Source organism: Arachis ipaensis, chromosome B09 (assembly GCF_000816755.2).
Source record: "Arachis ipaensis cultivar K30076 chromosome B09, Araip1.1, whole genome shotgun sequence".
Taxonomy (NCBI): Eukaryota; Viridiplantae; Streptophyta; class Magnoliopsida; order Fabales; family Fabaceae; genus Arachis; species Arachis ipaensis.
In genome coordinates, this window is record NC_029793.2 from 111158432 (window position 1) to 111174714 (window position 16283).

General features: G+C 35.7%; 1 protein-coding gene across 6 annotated transcripts; it reads left to right on the forward strand.

The window, feature by feature from the left end:
• LOC110267043 lies at window positions 504-15041 on the forward strand. Of its 6 annotated transcripts, XM_021112157.1 has the most exons (4): window positions 504-757; window positions 905-1003; window positions 1302-1451; window positions 3207-3469. In XM_021112157.1, the coding sequence occupies exons 1-3, from the start codon at window positions 591-593 to the stop codon at window positions 1393-1395; spliced, it is 360 nt and encodes a 119-aa protein (XP_020967816.1). In that variant the 5' UTR covers window positions 504-590; the 3' UTR covers window positions 1396-1451; window positions 3207-3469. The 6 variants fall into 6 exon arrangements, 1 of the variants encoding a protein (XP_020967816.1); XR_002354352.1 differs by lacking the exons at window positions 504-757; window positions 1302-1451; window positions 3207-3469 and adding exons at window positions 1120-1199; window positions 8576-8672 and having other exon boundaries at window positions 776-1003; XR_002354353.1 differs by lacking the exons at window positions 504-757; window positions 905-1003; window positions 3207-3469 and adding exons at window positions 1052-1199; window positions 15028-15041 and having other exon boundaries at window positions 1302-1457.

The following is a 16283-nucleotide window of genomic DNA, read 5'->3' on the forward strand; positions in this document are numbered from 1 at the left end:
CTTAATTTTAAAATTATTGAATAATTTTCTATATTTAAATTATACAGCTTAACAGTTGTAAAAGAATAAAAATTTTATACGATTTAGTTAAATAATTGAGATTTTGGAATTTAATACTTTAATTTTTATAAACAAAGAAAATTAATTATATTATTTTTAATTTTAAATTAGAATACATGATTAAATGCTAATCAGTAAGTTGATAATCAAATAATATTTTTCAATATAATTTTAATGGATTAAATTAGATTTTTAATTGATACTCTATACTCTAATTTAATTAAAATTACCACATTCTAATTTATCTAAAAATCCCTAATTTCATATTTGCCCCAAATTAAACCCTAATCCTAAAATCAAGCACACTAACCCTAACCCCTTCTAACCCAACCCTAGCCGCATTGTTCTCCTTGTTATCAAACACAGCGGCGGCAATAGGAAAAAGAAAAAAAAGAGAGAAAGGAAGAAAGCTAGCGATCATTGCTGAGAAGGTCAAACAGAGGGGAGAAAAAGTTAGCGTTGAGAAAGGGAAGGGTCTCCGAGCTAGCACCGTCGCGTCAGCACGGATGTACCGCCACGGATGAGGAGAGATGTGTCGGAGGGAGAGAAGGTCCGCGGTGGAGAAAGAGAGAGACCGCTCGCGAGGGGTGTCGGAGCTGCGTTCCGCCGCCGTGTTGTGCGAAGTCACCATCGTGCCTCGAGCCTCGCCATTGTCGTCCTCGGCGCGAGCCCTTGCCATCAGCGATGGGGTTGAATCTGCCACCGGTTTGAGCTGAGGGAAAGGAAACGCGTATAGGAGAGAGAGCAGGGGGCTTCGTGGCAGCACCATCGCGCTGCTCCTACCGAGCCGCCGCCAATTTCTGCCGTCAATCAGAACCCTAGCCATCGCCGTCGAAGATGCCACCGCCGCCACTGCCGTCAATTGGGATCAAAATTGTTGCTGTGTTCCCAGAGCTGTCATGGAAGTGGCTGATTCGGTCCCAATTCTTCCATTGTTGAGACTGTAAGCTTTAATTCTTGTCTTGGTTCCATCCTGTTCCTCTGTCTTTCTCTTGTTCTAGCTAAAGGAACCTATGTCTCTATTTAGTACTACTACTCTATTTTCCTGTTTGTTGTTAGGACCATTATGGTGGTGTTGAGGCCATCAGGAAACTGTTAGAGCTGCTGTTGATGAGTTTGATATTGCTACTTCAATTCTGGTTTGCTCTTCTCCTTGACTATGTTCCATTTGCAGATTTTATTGTCATTCCCACGCTTGTTTTGATTTAATTCTAGTATATGCCCTGTTTTGAAATTCTCAGGGTTGTGTTCACTTTCGATACCTATTCAATTTGGATTCTCTATTCTGCTGTAACTACCATTACCGTCGTGGATTTGTTGCCGCTGCTGCCATGAAACAAAAAAGGAAGGGAGTTGTCACGTTTAATCTACGCGGGTTCAACTAAATTGAGGTAGGGGTTTATTTTAAATTAAAAATACTCCGGGCTTTGAATACCTGACAAGCTTAGTAAGTTAATGCAAATAGATGGATGTCTGTGTTGAAAATGATTTTCTGTTGTAACTGAAAGGTTAGGTTTGTTGGTTATTGGTTGATTTTTCTGAATCTATGGTAAAATCAATTGAACGCGCTGATTTTGGATTCTAAATAGAAATTGATAATAAATGGTCTTGAATAATGGATTTGGAATCGTTAAATTGAAAGGCTAATTTTTATTGTGTTGAGGATTGAAAAGAGGGAACCCGTAATGGGTGGCATATTCTAGTTTTTAGGGGAGGTGCTGTCGGAAATTTTCTAAGAAATTTGAAGAAGTTTTGGTTGTGACTTAGTAGATGATTCTGATTTAATTAATCTTAATAAAAGAAGTATGTTTTGAATATTTTTAAAGATTATTAAAGAGAATTGAATTCTGATGATTTGGTTATTTTGTGATTTTAAATTCATTTGACTACTTTTAGCGATGAAACGAGATTTGGTTAACTAGTAGAATGCTTTAATATAGTAAACTGAGTATAAGATTAAGGGATTGGAAATAAGAGAGTGAGTTTATAGTTTTTTTTTAATGAAACTGATTATAACGGTTAAGAGGAAGAAAGTTAATTTAAGAAATATGATGGAGAATGTGTGGTATTGAGTTGGAGGTGAATTTAGTGAGTTGTTTGAGGGTTATCCTTGAAACTATGGTGGAATTTAGTGACAATTAGATTGTTTGAGATCCGATGATGATTCTGGTTAATTATAGTGTTGTGGGGTGATGATTGAGATTGATGACGTTGGTTATGATATTGATGACAAGATTTGTAATGAATGAAACATGGTTGAGAATGATGTGGATCTTGATGAATTATGATTGAAATATTCATATGGCTTATTTATTTGAATTATCTGAGATACGAATTTTCCTGGGTAAAGTATCGTGGCTTGCACCACGTGTACCAGATTGAGACTCGATACTCTGTTGACCCTACGGCGTAAGTGTGACCGGGCACTATATAAATTCCTGGAATGTTACCCCCATTGAGAAATATTGATTATTTGAGAAAAATCTATGCATAGACTCTTGGGGATGCACGTCGGGGGTCAGTCTAAGGACAATTCAGACTTGTCGGATTGGCTGGATAACCGACAGATGAGCCTCATCACCCATAGGATACGCATGCATCATATGCATTTGTATGTTTTCATTGAATGTGCAGTTGTTTTGGTTTGCCTAATTGCTTAGCCATGTTTATCTGCTACTTGTTTTACTTGCTGTACTTGAATCTTATATGTGATTTCCTTGTTTGTCCTGTATTTGTATGTTTATCTGAGAGACCCTTTTTGGAGGAGATGTGATGAGGGTGATTTTTTTTGTTTGTGGTAATGAAAGTTGAAGCAGGTGGACTAGGTGTTGCCTGAGTATTCTAATGTATATGTATTATTTGGATAGGAGTGAGCGAGGTAAGTTGGATAGGAAGTCACTAGGCACGTCTTTGATCCTTTTGCTTCTTTAAACTATTCATCTTACTGATTTATAAATTAAAAGAATTTCTTTAAACACCTTTCAAAGTAAGCTTTATACCAAACTTTTCTAAAAGGTTATTTCAAGGATAAACTGCTTTTTGATGAAACTAATTATATTTGCAAGTATTTCTATGTTTTGATGGTATTCCCTCCCCTACTGAGAACGTGTGGTTTGTTCTCACGCCAAAATCTTCCACCCTTTCAGTGATAGGTTCGAAGACTCAGTTTGAAGCTGCGGGCGATTATTGACTTTATCTATGTGTTGTGTTACCTTCATAGAGTTGCCTCGCTTGTTGCTTAAGATTTTTATTTTATACAGAGGGATAGGTATTGTATCTGAGTTTTATTTTGACTTACTTGTATAAGATTTATTATTATTAGTAATTATGTAATTATTGTTAATTGGTGATATCTGATATATGATTTTTAATGAGTTATAAATAACTTTCTAGCATTTTATTAAAGATTAAAATGCGAGTTCGAACTAAAGGCTCAATATTAAATGGTTAGTAAGGAAAACAGGTTAGTAACGCCTTACTTTTGGTACGATCATAACGTATTGAAGGTTGGGTTGTTACATTATGGTATCAGAGCAATTTATCCAGATTAGAGCCTTGGAAGTGGACTGACTATGCTTCATTGCATACTCTGAGAGTTTGTCATGTAGTAGGTCTTGTCCGGATAACAAGAATTAGAGCTTTATACACATGACTGTCTATTTATTAATGCTGTTAGCTTACCGTGACATATCTGCTGATGTTAAGTCTGGCCAACTTAATGTTGGTAGTTTATGTGTACGGAAAGATTAACGGGTTATCATAGACGAAATAGAAGTAATAGGTAACACTTATAACGCGATTTGGGAACGTTGGGAGTTAATTCCTGAGGTTACTTGTTATGTGTCTCGAAATTCTGCTGATGACATGTGACTTGTTCCTCCTTGATGTGCCTTGAAGTCCTTGTTTGAGATTTCTTTCTTGAAAAATAGTTTGACTATTTTCCAACCCTATCCCTTCGTTTATATGCTTTCTGCCTTATGTTGTTTAAACTCTTTTTCTTAACTCATGTACTTTGAAATAACAGAGTGATCATTGAGATCTTTGCGATTTTGCTATTGATTAAGTTGTTTTCCTTAAGAGTATTGCATTCTTTTTGAATTAGCTGCAAATTTGTTTGAATTGTCATATTCTGTGAACTAATTTCCTTTTTGCATATTTCAATACTCTTGAATATCTTTATAGGGTTGTGATTTTAAGTATCCTATTCACTCTTATTTTAAATCTTTTTAAGAACTTTTGGTTTATCCTTGTGCAAGTTGTTATTGACTTTGCATTCTTTTACTTAAACGGTTTATCTCTTTACTGTGAGTTAAACTTGGTTTGGTGCGACACAACCATCTATTGAAGTTTTAATAAAATCGTTTTTGACTTAACCTACATTTCTTTACCTTAAACTTTGAAAATTTTTGTGTATGGTTTAAATTTGTTTGTTTATAATACATCCTCTATTCCTTTTCATGAGTAAAACTTTATCTTAGGTTTCCTTCTAACTAGAGTGCAGTTTCATGCATGCTTTTGTTTAGTCGGTATTTGAATACCTTTCGGAGTGTTTGAGAAAATATAATTTTGCTCTTACCCAAATTAAATTTTTTCTTTTTCAAAAATTGCATAATTTATTTCAAATTAAATTTATAAGCCACGTTCAAGTTTTTGTTATTCTTTTGAAGGATGTTTGCTGCTTATCTTTTCTTTTAGACCGCGAAATGAATTTTTCGCAAGTTTTCCATTCTTTTATGAATAATGCATTTAAAAATATTTTTAATCGTACTCTTGAGTTCTGTGAACCTTGTTTTGGGTTTAAGATATTCTTTTCTGCAAAACCTCATGCTTCTTTGATTCAGCTTGAACTCATTTCAAAATATTGTATTGTTTTTCCTTTTGTTGGTCCTATCAAATTCTTTTGATTTAAGTTTCTTATTCGAAATACGATTTGATTCTCCTTTTTAGCTCATCTCAATGTCCTTGAATATCCTTATGAGGTTGCAATTTCAAGAATACCCTTGGAATTTTGGTTTTAGATCTTTTTAAAGAAATTTCAAGTCAATTTTTTCTTGCCTGATTGTGTCCATAGCCCTCTTTTAAATCTGATGAAGATGTTTTGAATTTAGCATGCTTTTATTCATATGAGTTCTTGAAAGCATATGTATTTTGAGACTTTACCTCAAATCCCCTTTTTGAAACAAATTTGGATTCTTTTCAACTTTATTGCAATTTCACTACATATCTCTAATTGACTAAATATTTATGAATTTTTGAGAAATTACTTTTGGTTCTTAGCTTAATTAAATTCCATCTTTCAAATTTCACATATTCTATCCTTACCTTAAGAATAGTTTTGATGTACAAGAACTTGATTTTCCTTCTAATCCTATTGCAATTTACGCATATTTTTGTTTGGTTATATGCTTAAATATATTTTGAGATTCTTGAAGGAAGATTTTATTTCATTTTATGAACCTCACGTAATATATTTCAGCCCAGGTATGTTTTGAAGCAATGCAAACATCTATACTTTTGTTAGTTCTTTTAAATATTTATTTCATATCTTTTCTTTTTACAAAGTAAGATAATCCTCTTCTTAAGTTCGTCTATTCTTTGTAGATATTCCATTTAATTGTGTTCCTAAACATTCTCTTAAATTTTGTAAATGACGTCCTTCACTTTGGTCACTCTCTTCTTATGAGTCTTATACTTTAAATTCAGTTTGAATTCAATTCTAACGAATGTACCGTTTTCTTCTCATCGTCTCCATTGAAGTTCTTTGAACTCTTCATACATTCGCCTCTTATTTTTATAAAATACTATTTGAATCTGTATGAGTATCTATCCTGGTCATTACACTTCCTTATATAAATCCTATACTCTTTGACATGACATTAAAATTAATTCCGTACAACATCGATCCTTGAATCATTAAAAATGTTAAGTGTTCCTTTTAATCAGGCCATATTGGCTTAGGCGTTCCAATCGTGCTGTGTAATTTGACGTGTCGTTTGCCCTTTTTCTTTTCTTGAGATGTAATTTATATTTCTTTGCTTCATAATTTGTACATTACACATATCTTGATCTGTTTACACTTCCAACTATGTTAAGACTCTTGCAGCATAATTATTGATCTTATATTCTATCATGAGCTATGAAACCCTTGGGGTTGTCCAAAGTTGTTCTGTTGCGATGCATCACTATTGTCCTTAGTCATTCTTCTTTTATAAAATCTCATACTTCTTCGACTCAGCTTGAATCTGCTTCAAACTAATGCGTTGTTTTCTTCTTATTGATTCTATCGAATTTCTTTGATTCAAGAGTTACCCTTGTAGTTGCCAATTGATTCCTTTCCAATAATCTCATTATTTGTATATCCTTATTTACTTGTGATCTCAGTAGTTCTTCAAATCTTTGTAAGGGTTGTTCTTGTCACTTGTCCTTCTTTTTCTGAGGTCTTGTGTCCTTCTAAGTAAACTCGAGATTTGTTTTAATGTTAGCGTGTCTTTTAGATATAGCAAGCGATACATTAGTTCTTTAGGACACGTTTTGCAGACATAGAATGTGAAGTTTACGAGTATGCGACAACACATGATGTTGTGAAGCATTGCTTCATGCGGAAGGATTTTGTAGATGTTAAACTTGTGACCAATAGTAGGTGTGTGGAATAATTGATGAGGTTGAAAACTCTTGGACGAGTTGCCCAATAAAGCACAGTTGAGAATAGTGAAGATATGCCCTTATGGAGTTAGAAGGTGGAAGCTTTAAAAATTAATACAAGATCTGTTTGCAAACGTTATCCCGTTTGTTTATACCAACTTGTTTTTCAACCTTTTGTCATTTTAAATACCAGTTTGTTTTTGAAAACACCTATCTTAAAGATTTATTGATATTCTATACCACTTTGTATTTTTATCCAGTATTTGAAACTTTATATATAAGTCAAGATTTCTTGCTTTTATAAAATATGCAAAAGTAAAATATTAAAATTATGAAATATCTTGTATATAACTTTAATTTTCGAGGACAAAAATCTTTATAAGTTGGATAGGATGTAAGACCCAGAACTTTCGGAAAATAATATTGAGTTAATTTCAATTTATTTATTTATTAAAGACTTTATTTTTTATTAAAAGTAATTAAATCAAAATTTTAATAATTAAATTAGAAATTTTACTTAATTTTACAATTATTGAATAATTTTCTATATTTAAATTATACAGCATAACTGTTGTAAAAGAATAAGAATTTTATATGATTTAGTTAAATAATTGAGATTTTAGAATTTAATAATTTAATTTTTATAAACAAAGAAAATTAATTATATTATTTTTAATTTTAAATTAGAATACATGATTAAATGCTAATCAGTAAGTTGATAATCAAATAATATTTTTCAATATAATTTTAATGGATTAAATTAGATTTTTAATTGATACTTTATACTCTAATTTAATTAAAATTACCAAATTCCAATTTATCTAAAAATATCTAATTTCATATTTGGCCCAAATTAAACCCTAATCCTAAAATCAAGCACACTAACCCTAGCCGTCTTGTTCTCCTTGTTATCAAACACAGCGGCGGCAATAGGAAAAAGAAAAAAAGAGAGAAAGGAAGAAAGAACAGGAGGCAGGGGAGAGGGAAGAGAGGAAGGGGGTGTGCCGGCGCTGGTCAACTCCGCCGTCGCCGTCGCCGCGCCCTACCGATCGTTGTTGAGAAGGTCGAACAGAGGGGAGAGAAAGCTAGCGTTGAGAAAGGGAAGGGTCGCCGAGCTAGCGCCGTCGCGTCAGCACGGCTGTGCCGCCACGGATGAAGAGAGATGCGTCGGAGGGAGAGAAGGTCCGCGGTGGAGAAAGAGAGAGAGCGCTCGCGAGGGGTATCGGAGCTGCGTTCCGCCGCCATGCTGTGCGAAGTCACCATCGTGCCTCGAGCCTCACCGTTGTCGTCCTCGACGTGAGCCCTTGCCGTCGTTGATGGGGTTGAATCCGCCGCCAGTTTGAGCTGAGGGAAAGGAAACGTGTATAGGAGAGAGAGCAGGGGGCTTCGTGGCAGCTCCATCGTGCCACTCCTGCCGAGCCACCGCCAAATTCTGCCGCCGATAAGAACCCTAGCCATCACCGTCGAAGACGCCACCGCTGCCACTACCGTCAATTGGGATCAAAATTGTTGCTGTGTTCCTAGAGCTGTCATGGAAGTGGCTGATTCGGTCCTAATTCCTCCATTGTTGAGACTGTAAGCTTTAATTCTTGTCTTGGTTCCATCCTGTTCCTCTGTCTTTCTCCTGTTCTAGCTAAGGAAACCTATGTCTCTGTTTAATACTGCTACTCTGTTTTCCTGTTTTTTGTTAGAACCATTATGGTGGTGTTAAGGCCGTCAGGAAACTGTTAGAGCTACTGTTGATGAGTTTGATATTGCTACTTCAATTCTGATTTGCTCTTCTCCTTGATTATGTTCCATTTGCACATTTTATTGTCATTCCCACGCTTGTTTTGATTTAATTCTAGTATATGCCATGTTTTGAAATTCTCAGGGCTGTGTTCACTTTCGATACCTATTCAATTTGGATTCTCTATTCTGCTGTAACTACCATTACCGTCGTGGATTTGTTGCCACTGCTGCCATGAAACGAAAAAGGAAGGGAGTTGTCACGTTTAATCTACGCGGGTTCAACTAAATTGAGGTAGGGGTTTATTTTAAATTAAAAATACTCCGGGCTTTGAATACCTGACAAGCTTAGTAAGTTAATGTAAATAGATGAATGTCTGTGTTGAAAATGATTTTCTGTTGTAACTGAAAGGTTAGGTTTGTTGGTTATTGGTTGATTTTTCTGAATCTATGGTAAAATCAATTGAACGCGCTGATTTTGGATTCTAAATAGAAATTAATAATAAATGGTCTTGAATAATGGATTTGGAATTGTTAAACTGAAAGGCTGATTTTTATTGTGTTGAGGATTGAAAAGAGGGGACCCGTAATGGGTGGCATATTCTAGTTTTTAGGGGAGGTGCTGTCGAAAATTTTCTAAGAAATTTGAAGAAGTTTTGGTTGTGACTTAGTAGATGATTCTGATTTAAGTAATCTTAATAAAAAAAAGTATGTTTTGAATATTTTTAAAGATTATTAAAAAGAATTGAATTATGATGATTTGGTTAATTTGTGGTTTTAAATTCATTTGACTTCTTTTAGCAATGAAACGTGATTTGGTTAACTAGTAGAATGCTTTAATATAGTAAACTGAGTATAAGATTAAGGGATTGGGAATAAGAGAGTGAGTTTATAGTTTTTTTTTAATGAAACTGATTATAACGGTTAAGAGGAAGAAAGTTAATTTAAGAAATACGATGGAGAATGTGTGGTATTGAATTGGAGGTGAATTTAGTGAGTTGTTTGAGGGTTATCCTTGAAACTATGGTGGAATTTAGTGACAATTAGATTGTTTGAGATCCGATGATGATTCTGGTTAATTATAGTGTTGTGGGGTGATGATTGAGATTGATGACGTTGGTTATGATATTGATGACAAGATTTGTGATGAATGAAACATGGTTGATAATGATGTGGATCTTGATGAATTATGATTGAAATATTCATATGGCTTATTTATTTGAATTATCTGAGATACGAGTTTCCCTGGGTAAAGTACCGTGGCTTGCACCACGTGTACCAGGTTGAGACTCGATAATCTGTTGACCCTACGGCGTAAGTGTGACTGGGCACTATATAAATTCCCGGGAATGTTACTCCCATTGAGCAATATTGATTATTTGAGAAAAATCTATGCATAGACTCTTGGGGATGCACGTCGGGAGACAGTCTAAGGAAAATTCAGACTTGTCGGATTGGCTGGATAACCGACAGATGAGCCTCATCAGCCATAGGATAGGCGTGCATCTTATGCATTTGTATTTTTTTATTGAATGTGCAGTTGTTTTGGTTTGCCTAATTTCTTAGCCATGTTTATCTGCTACTTGTTTTACTTGCTGTACTTGAATCTTATATGTGATTTCCTTGTTTGTCCTGTATGTGTATGTTTATCTGATAGACCCTTTTTGGAGGAGATGTGATGAGGGTGGTTTTTTTTGTTTGTGGTAATGAAAGTTGAAGCAGGTGGACTAGGTGTTGCCTGAGTATTCTAATGTATATGTATTATTTGGATAGGAGTGAGCGAGGTAAGTTGGATAGGAAGTCACTAGGCACGTCTTTGATCCTTTTGCTTCTTTAAACTATTCATCTTACTGATTTGTAAATTAAAGGAATTTCTTTAAAAACTTTTCAAAGTAAGCTTTATACCAAACTTTTCTAAAAGGTTATTTCAAGGATAAACTGCTTTATGATGAAACTAATTATATTTTCAAGTATTTCTATATTTTGATGGTATTCCCTCCCCTACTGAGAACGTGTGGTTTATTCTCACCCCAAAATCTTCCACCCTTTCAGTGATAGTTTCGAAGACTCAGTTTGAAGCTGCGGGCGATTATTGACTTTATCTATGCGTCGTGTTACCTTCATAGAGTTTCCTCACTTGTTGCTTAAGATTTTTATTTTATACAGAGGGATAGGTATTGTATCTGAGTTTTATTTTGACTTACTTGTATAAGATTTATTATTATTAGTAATTATGTAATTATTGTTAATTAGTGATATCTGATATATGATTTTTAATGAGTTATAAATAACTTTCTAGCATTTTATTAAAGATTGAAATGCGAGTTCGAACTAAAGGCTCAATTTTAAATGGTTAGTAAGGAAAACAGGTTAGTAACGCCTTACTTTTGGTACGATCATGACGTATTGAAGGTTGGGTTGTTACAAACATGATATCAGACTGGACCATGCTAAATATTTTCTATGATGGCCTCTTTGAATTGTCCAAGATGTCATTGGACCACTCTGCAAGTGGATTTCTTCATTTCAAGAAGACACCTGAGGAGGCACAAGAGCTCATTGACATGGTTGCTATCAACCAATACATGTACACTTCTGAGAGAAACCCTGTAAATAGTGGAGCTACTTAGAAGAGAGGAGTCATGGAGTTAGCTACTCTAGATGCCATATTGGCTCAGAATAAGGTTTTGACCCAACAGGTCAATATGATTTCCCAATAGTTTACTGGAATGCAAGCTGCAGCTGGCAGCACTCAAGAGGCATCCTATGAAGGAAAAGTGATCAACCCTATTTTTAGGGTTTATCTTGTGCTTAATTTAATAGATTTTATCCATTATTCCTTCACTTATTCACATAAATTGCATGTTTTGCATTTTCCTTCCTAATTCTGTGTTTTGATTGAAAACATGCTTCTTTGGCCTCAAATTTGCTAATTTTAATCCCCTCTTATTACCATTCGATGCCGTGATATGTTTGCTGAGTGTTTTCAGGATTTATAGGGCAGGAATGGCTTAGAGGATGAAAAGGAAGCATGCAAAAGTGGAAGGAACACAAGAAAATGTTGTTTTGAGAAGCTAGCAGCGACGCGTACGCATGACTGGCGCAGAAGACAAGCGGTGCGTACGCGTGAGTCACGCGTACGTGTGACCAGGATTTTTGCCAAGCAACGCGTACGCGTGAGTGACGCGTACGCGTGACAGAGCGCCACGTGCTACATTACACAGAAGACGCTGGGCAATTTTTGGCCTAGCTCCAAGCCCGAAAACACAGAATAGAGGCTGCAGAGTGGGGGAATCATAGAGACAACTTTCATACACATAATTTTTAGGTTTTAGATGTAGTTTTCTAGGGAGAGAGGCTCTCTCCTCTCTCTAGGTTTTAGGTTTCTTAGTTTTAATTCTTCTCCAATTCAGAATTTTATCTTGTTTTAATTTAGTTTCTCTTCTAGTTTTAATTGTTCTGGCATCCTAGTTTATTTATTTTCCTTGTTGATGACTTTATGTTGCCAATTTAGTTTATGAATTCTCATGTTACATTTGATTTCCCTTTTAATGCAATTTGAAGTATTTTATGTTTATTACTTCTTTTCTCATTTGTTGTTATTGATTCCTTGCAATTGGTTGCTTAGGTTTTATTATCTCTTATTAATTTCTATGTTTTTATGTTATGCCTCCTAAGTGTTTGATAAAATGCTTGGTTGGGTTTTAAGTTAGATTTTCCTATTCTTAACTTGGATTGATTAATTGGAGACTCTTGAATTATCAAAGGTCTTTTATTGATTGGTATTTGAGACTTGCTAGTTGGTTTAAGCTTCACTAAATCTAGTCTTTGATTAGGACTTGTGAACTTAAGTTAACTTTTCTCACTTGACTTTCCTTCATTGTTAGAGGTTAACTAAGTGAAAGCAAAAGGCAGTTACTATCATAATTGATGATGATAATGAGGATAGGAATTCCAATTCTCAATACTTGTTAGGACTTTTCTTAGTAGTTATTTTATTTCCTTGTTATTTACATTACTTGTTTCTTAAACTCAAAACCCAAAAAGATACAATCTCATAACCAATAGTAACATACTTTCACTGTAATTCCTTGAGAGATGACCTGAGATTTAATACTTTGGTTAATTTTATTGGGTTTGCTTAAGTGACAAACAAATTAAATTTGATTGAGGTTTAATTGTCGGTTTAGATCTATACTTGCAACTCGATTATTTTTGTGAAATTCTTTACCGATGATTTTTCTCCCATCAATTTTTTGGTGCCGTTGCCAGGGAATTGCAAACGTGTGCCTTATTATTGGTTATTGTGAATATTGTGAATAATTTTGCTTTTTCGTTTCTTTGTTAGTTGTTTCTAGTTTTAGGAGTTTAGTTTCATTACTCCTTATTAGTTTTTGTTTTTATTTTCTCTTGATACTATGAATTCTCACCCCTTCGACTATGAATTTGGTTACAATCATGTTGTAGGAAGAGGAGATTACAATGAAAGCTTGCATCAAGGATGGAACAATCAAAGATGGGAGGAGCCACAAGGATTTGATCAACCCTCTTTGCAACAACCTCCACCCACTTACTATGACCAAGAACCATTCTAAGGTACCTATCCATCCAATGGATATGGTGGACCCTCTTGTAGTTACCAACAAGCCCCAGCCCCACCATATGCCTATGAACCCCCTCCTCAACATAGCTTTGAACCACCGTACTCACAAACCCCCTACTACCAAACACCCTCATATGATCCTAATCCTTATCCACCATACCAACCACCTTATGAGCCATATGAACCATATATAGAACCACTCCAATTCCAACACAATTACTCCCAAGAACCACTGCCTCCATATACACCTTGCCCATATCCATCAACCCAAGAGCATTATGATCCTACTTATGCTATCCAAGCGGAACAAGAGTCAACGGATCGTCTCAAGGAAACACTGGATCAACTTCAAGCAACCATTCATCAAATAGAGCAAGTGGAAAGTCGGAAAGCACACAAAGCTCTCACGGCTAAAGAATCTCAACTTGAGCACAAGGGATTGAAGTATGTGGTGCAACAAGTGGAAAAGATGGAGAGTGTTGAATTGCCATATCCTTATCATGATGAACCACCCTCTTATCATGAACCTTTCCTCCCAAGCAATAAACCCTCATATCCACCCCAATCTCCCATGGATGACACTCTAAGTGTTCTTCTTCAAGAGCAAAGAGAGATGCAAAGGATGACACAAGAGTTCATAGCTACCTTGATCGAGGTAGTAGATAATTTAGCCTCTCTGTATGTCAACACTCAAAGCACTCCCATGGCTACATGTGGAGAATCAATAGAAGAGCGTAGCATGAAGGAGACACTAGAAACCCCGGTGGATAATGAAGAACGTGACTCTGTATTGGAACAAGTGGAGGAAGCCGTAATAGTTGAAGAGGAAGAAGTGGTTGAAGACTTAGGAGACACTGAACCTCCATGGAAATCTAGTATTGTAGAGTATTCCTCCAAGAGGATTGAAAGTGATGTCAAGGAGGCTAGTGCACAACCTTCATGACATATTCCCTATGAAGAATTGGATGGGATAGAGCAAGAAGCAAGATCCTTGGTGATGATGATCATGAATTAAGTCTCTGCAAATGAACTCCTTGGGTATGAAGAACCTTCTCTGATTGAGTCTGAGAATGATGTGAAAGTGAAAGTCCTTCGAAGAGGATGGAAGGAAATTGAACATGCGTTGTCAAGACCATTGGAGACTACTCTACCCAGGTTGCTATCTACTCCTTCACTTGAGTGGGTAAAACTTATCTCTATTCGCCTTCCTATCCCACTCGAGTATGGTATTCTTGAAACAAACGGCCAACTTAGGATGATTTGTGGCATTAAGCATAAAAGAATGATGTTTAGTGGTTGGAGTTGCAAATCAAGGCTTATCAAAGTTGAGATTTCAAGAGCAAGATGCAAGGGTTGGACTAGTGATCAATTGGTTAGATCTAAGAAAAGAGTTTGGTATTGCATTGAGAATTCAGCTTGCTTGCCACCCGGTTGAAACAATGATGATCAATTTATAGACGGGTGTAGAAACAAGATTTAGGATCCGGGCATACAAGAAGATCAACTTTGGGAGCTCAAAGGTTGTGACGAACTTCATCAAGGCTTGGTAAATTCATTTGGAAATGTCGAAGCTTATTGGAAGTCCAAGCGTTGGTGGAAGTTTCAAGATGAGTTCAAGCAAAGCCACCATGACAAGGAGCTCACGAAATGTCTAACTTAAGGACTTTAACTAAAAGTGCTAGGTGGGAGACACCCCACTGATAAACCCATATTTCATGAGTTATTTTGTACTTAGTTTGAGTGATTTATTCAATCCTTCACCCACTTATTCACATTAATTGCATGGTTTTACTTTCCCTTCCTTATTATGTGATGTATGTGAAAAACATGTTTTTCAAGCTTTAAAATTAATTATTTTAATTACCTTTATTTCCATTCGATGCCGTGATTAGTGTGTTGAGTAGTTTCAGATTTTCTAAGGCAGAATGACTTAAAGGATGGAAAAGGAAACGTACAAAAAAAATGGAAGGAAAGTGCGAAACGGAGTGTTGAAGAAACTGGTATCCACGCGATCGCATGGACGACGCGATCGCATGCCAGGAGCGAAGAAGCAGCGACGCGGCCACATGACCGACGCGGCCGCGCGACTTGAGCATAACACATACAACGCGGACGCGTGACCGACGCGACCGCGCCACAAGGAAAACTCCAGATGACGCGACCGTGTGACCCACGCGGACGCGTGACAGAGGCCACGTATTAGAATTTAGAGAATACACCCCCAGCGAATTCTGAAGCCCTTTTGGCCCAGATCCAAGTATAGAACACACAGATTAGAGGCTATAAAGTGTAGGAATGCATCCATTCAAAGGGAGCTCGCATTTTTACTTTCCATGATTTAGATTTAGTTTGAGAGAGGTTCTCTCTTCTCTCTCTCTTAGGATTAGGATTTAGGACTTCTCTTAGTTTTTAAGAGTGACTCTCGATCCAGGTTTAATATTTACTTCAATTTATGTTTCTATGCTACTTTTACTTTAATGCTTTTATTCGTATCTACAGATGTTGCCCAATTGGCTTATGAATTATTCCATGATACAGATTACTATTTGAGTTAATGATTATTTGAGGTATTTCAGTTTATTATTGTTCTCTTTAATTTAAGTTAATTCATTGGCTTCCATCTAAGGACATTTTTATTTCAACAATTTTACTTTTTCCCCTTTTGGTCTTGGTTAAGAAATCAGTAACTCAACATTGTCAAACTAATTAGTCCCTTGACTTTCCTTTGCTTTAGTAAAGGTTAACTAAGTGGAATTTAGATTCAACCTTCATTATTGTTGAGAGAGATAACTAAGTTGGACTTCCAATTTCTCTTACCTTGCCAAAAGTTGCTTTATAGTATTTATTTATTTTAATTGCCATCTACTTTACTTGTCATTTAAATCACTTGCTTCTCACCTTCTAAACCCCGATTACAACCTTTAGAGCCAATAATAAGAACATACTTCCTTGCAGTTCCTTGAGAAGACGACCCGAGGTTTAAATACTCGGTTATCAATTTTAAAGGGGTTTGTTACTTGTGACAACCAAAACGTTTGTATGAAAGGACTTTTGAAGGTTTAGAAACTATACTTGCAACGAGAATTTATCCGCAATTTTCTAGACCACGCAAAAGTTCTCTCATCACCCACCATGGTAAATTCCTTCTATTTTTTCTTTTATTTATATTGGTAATAAATTAAATTCTTCAATTTTAATTAGGCTTATTTTGTTTAAGTGGTGATCTAACCTGTTGAATAATGTTCAGATT